Source organism: Rhizopus delemar, genomic scaffold, assembly GCF_000149305.1.
Source record: "Rhizopus delemar RA 99-880 supercont3.10 genomic scaffold, whole genome shotgun sequence".
Lineage (NCBI taxonomy): Eukaryota > Fungi > Mucoromycota > Mucoromycetes > Mucorales > Rhizopodaceae > Rhizopus > Rhizopus delemar.
Genome location: NW_027137836.1, coordinates 39,749 through 43,302, shown reverse-complemented (window position 1 = coordinate 43,302; position 3,554 = coordinate 39,749). Strand labels below are relative to the sequence as shown.

Below are 3,554 nucleotides of genomic sequence, written 5' to 3'. Positions count from 1 at the left end.
TTAAAGATAAAGACATAACTGTTACTCGTGATTTTAAATTGACCAGATTAGAATTCTATAAGCTTTCCTATCCTTGTAAATAATATAAATTCAATGACTATCTTAGACACAGGGGCAAATTTTTCGTCAATTAATAAAAAGTTTTGTCTAGAACATAATTTTCCTATTGTTCCATCTAAGGAAAAAGATGTCATAAAGTTGGCTGATTCTAAATCGACAATTACACGAATTGGTACAATTGAATTAAACATCAGATGCAATGAAAAAAATTATACTCATAACTTCGAAGTAATGAATTTAACAAATGATCATGATATGAGTATAGGTACAGATTTCATGACTAAACTTGGTATTGGTCTTACTGGTTTACCATATAAATGGGATACTGATGAAGTAGACAATATTCAAGCTGCACAATCTAAATATAGTGACAATAGTGAGCTCTTAGAAGAAGTAGATAAGGAAATGTCAGAACTTGAAGACTGCCCTGCAGGAACTCCTGAACAATTTCAATCTGCTATAAATGATATTAAACCATTGATTCAATTAAATCAAGGCATACCTAGAGGTTCTTTTTGTACAATCCCAGAATCTGTTGTCTCAATTGAAACTCCAGAAAACGTAACATCTTATCGAAGTCCTTACCCGATCGCTTTAGTGTATCATCAAGTAGTACAGGATCAGATTAATGAATGGCTGGAAAATGGTGTCATAAAACGTGCGCCTGCTAAACACTGAATGGAATCGGCTCTAACTGTAGTAAAGAAGACAAATGCCCAAGGGAGAAATAACTGGGCTACCGTGTATGCCATGACCCTAGATATATTAATGGCTCTATTTATCTTTCTAATTGATCGGAATGTCTTTACCAAAAAATATCATGAACTCTTTTGAAGAACTAAATAAGGAGCTTCAGTATATTCAACTCTGGATCTTAAATCCGCATTTAACTAGTAAAGGCGACTACTATATCATCGATAAAGCATCTAGCAAAAGGCATATTCTCAAGTGCTATACTCATTGTTCTTTGCATCACACTAGATACGTGTTTCAAACCAAATGGAGTACCAATTGGCACGTATTGTACATTATTCCATGAGAAAGCTAATTTATGAGCATGATCCTCTCGCAGCCTTAAAGAGTTAAATGCGGATTTAAGATCCAGAGTTGAATATACTGAAGCTCCTTTTAGTTCTTCAAAGAGTTCAGATATTTTTGGTAAAGGCATTCGGTCAATAGAAGATAAAAGAGCATTAATATGTCTAGGGTCATGGCATACACGGTAACCAGTTATTTCTCCCTTGGCATTTGTCTTCTTTACTACAGTTAGAGCCGAATTCCATTCAGTGTTAGCAGGAGCACGTTTTATGACACCATTTTCCAGCCATTCATTAATCTGATCCTGTACTACTTGATGATACACTAAAGCGATCGGGTAAGGACTTCGATAAGATGTTACGTTTTCTGGAGTTTCAATTGAGACAACAGATTCTGGGATTGTACAAAAAGAACCTCTAGGTATGCCTTGATTTAATTGAATCAATGGTTTAATATCATTTATAGCAGATTGAAATTGTTCAGGAGTTCCTGCAGGGCAGTCTTCAAGTTCTGACATTTCCTTATCTACTTCTTCTAAGAGCTCACTATTGTCACTATATTTAGATTGTGCAGCTTGAATATTGTCTACTTCATCAGTATCCCATTTATATGGTAAACCAGTAAGACCAATACCAAGTTTAGTCATGAAATCTGTACCTATACTCATATCATGATCATTTGTTAAATTCATTACTTCGAAGTTATGAGTATAATTTTTTTCATTACATCTGATGTTTAATTCAATTGTACCAATTCGTGTAATTGTCGATTTAGAATCAGCCAACTTTATGACATCTTTTTCCTTAGATGGAACAATAGGAAAATTATGTTCTAGACAAAACTTTTTATTAATTGACGAAAAATTTGCACCTGTATCTAAGATAGTCATTGCTTTTATATTATTTACAAGGATAGGAAAGCTTATAGAATTATCTTTGGTCAATTTAAAATCACGAGTAACAGTTATGTCTTTATTCTTTAATTTTCAATCAAGAGCCATACGGTTTAAATGACCGTTAGTTACATCTTCATCATCATTTGATTTTTCATCATTATTGGAGCGAATTGCCATACGATTGACACGGGAGAGAGAAAATCCTTCATTTGCCTTGGCATTACTTGAAGACTTCTTTGCCTCTTTAAACTCTTCACAGCGATGGCCTTTACTCCATTCTTTACCACAGTACGTACACGGCTTGGGCTTACTAATACCCTTATTGGTGCTTATGTTGTTCGATTTGATACCATTCATGACTTTACTAGTTCCTGTTGAAACTTTATTAGTCTTTACGAAAGAGACACGAGAGACTTGTTGTTAAGGATACATAAGATTATAGTCACTTTATTTTAGTAAAAGGAATCTCATATGATCCTAAATAATATGTTGACATAACTTTGGAATCATTTATAACATTATTCCCAGCACAGATCAATAAAGACTTTGATTAGATTTTTATATTAAGCTTTATTCATATTAACTTCACATAGTCAAATATATGACGTGGTTGTAAAATAGTTTATTGATGATATGAGCATGTTGAATAAGGAATGACAATTACTTACCGGATCATCATTAAGTCATGTAAACCTTTATCCTAACTGAGATATTATTATTAGCCATAATATCCAATCACGGAACTAGAGGATTTTATATTCATCCGTACCGTCTCCTAAATAGTCCTACATCCAGAGTTATCTGAAACCATCCCAATAGCATAATTGACAATACAAGCTAGGAACAGGCTAAACTAATAATTAGAAATAGTAATCATCTATTCTGTCGAATTGATCATAAATCTGTCCTAATTCTTTATCCGTATCATGTCTATAAATACTCTCACTTTTTACATGTAGAATTAATGATATTCAATCTTAGTTATCTTAACTTAATAAAGAGATACCAAGTTCTAACAGTATTTCTTTATCTTTGTTGTTATACTACTTTTACCTAAAACCCCCTATCCTAAACAAAAGGATAAATAGGTCCAAAAGGAGGATGGCTACCGTCAGAAAGTGGGATTTGGTGGTCAGCTGGCCCATGGTCGGGTAAGGAACTTGCATTTGCTTCACTAAAGACTGTCGTGTTTGGTCATTAATGATGTCTTTATTTATTATTTTATTATTGATCTCAGTCCAGCCTACGTCAGACTATACAATTAATAGTCAGACGATATAATCCAGGGTTCATTCTAAATTATTAGTTCCTCTCCTTTTTCTTACTTAATAAATAGTAGTTGTTAGCTATTGACTTCTTACTGTTTTTACATTATAAGTACCAAATATCATATTTTTTTCAATAAGCCACTCCAACTGCTATTACCTTTATAACATGGCCGTCATCACCCGCAACAACCGCCCCACTCGCACATCTCGTGCTTCCATCTCTTCTGTCTCTTCTTTGTCCTCTGTTGTTTCTGAGGTTGCCTCCTCTTGTCCTGCTTCTCCTGTGGCCCCTG

At 34.0% G+C, this 3,554-nt stretch overlaps 3 protein-coding genes across 3 annotated transcripts; 1 reads left to right on the top strand and 2 right to left on the bottom strand.

The window, feature by feature from the left end:
• Positions 1-315: 315 nt before the first annotated feature.
• RO3G_11975 (uncharacterized protein) lies at positions 316-738 on the top strand (the record flags this gene model as incomplete). Its single annotated transcript, XM_067666559.1, has 1 exon — positions 316-738. The coding sequence occupies one exon, from the start codon at positions 316-318 to the stop codon at positions 736-738; it is 423 nt and encodes a 140-aa protein (XP_067522660.1).
• Positions 739-1,050: 312 nt separating this feature from the next.
• On the bottom strand, positions 1,051-1,765 carry RO3G_11974 (uncharacterized protein; the record flags this gene model as incomplete). Its single annotated transcript, XM_067666558.1, has 2 exons — positions 1,051-1,104; positions 1,178-1,765. 2 exons carry the CDS (start codon positions 1,763-1,765, stop codon positions 1,051-1,053), a joined length of 642 nt encoding a protein of 213 aa, XP_067522659.1.
• Positions 1,766-2,083: 318 nt separating this feature from the next.
• On the bottom strand, positions 2,084-2,350 carry RO3G_11973 (uncharacterized protein; the record flags this gene model as incomplete). Its single annotated transcript, XM_067666557.1, has 1 exon — positions 2,084-2,350. The coding sequence occupies one exon, from the start codon at positions 2,348-2,350 to the stop codon at positions 2,084-2,086; it is 267 nt and encodes an 88-aa protein (XP_067522658.1).
• Positions 2,351-3,554: the final 1,204 nt, after the last annotated feature.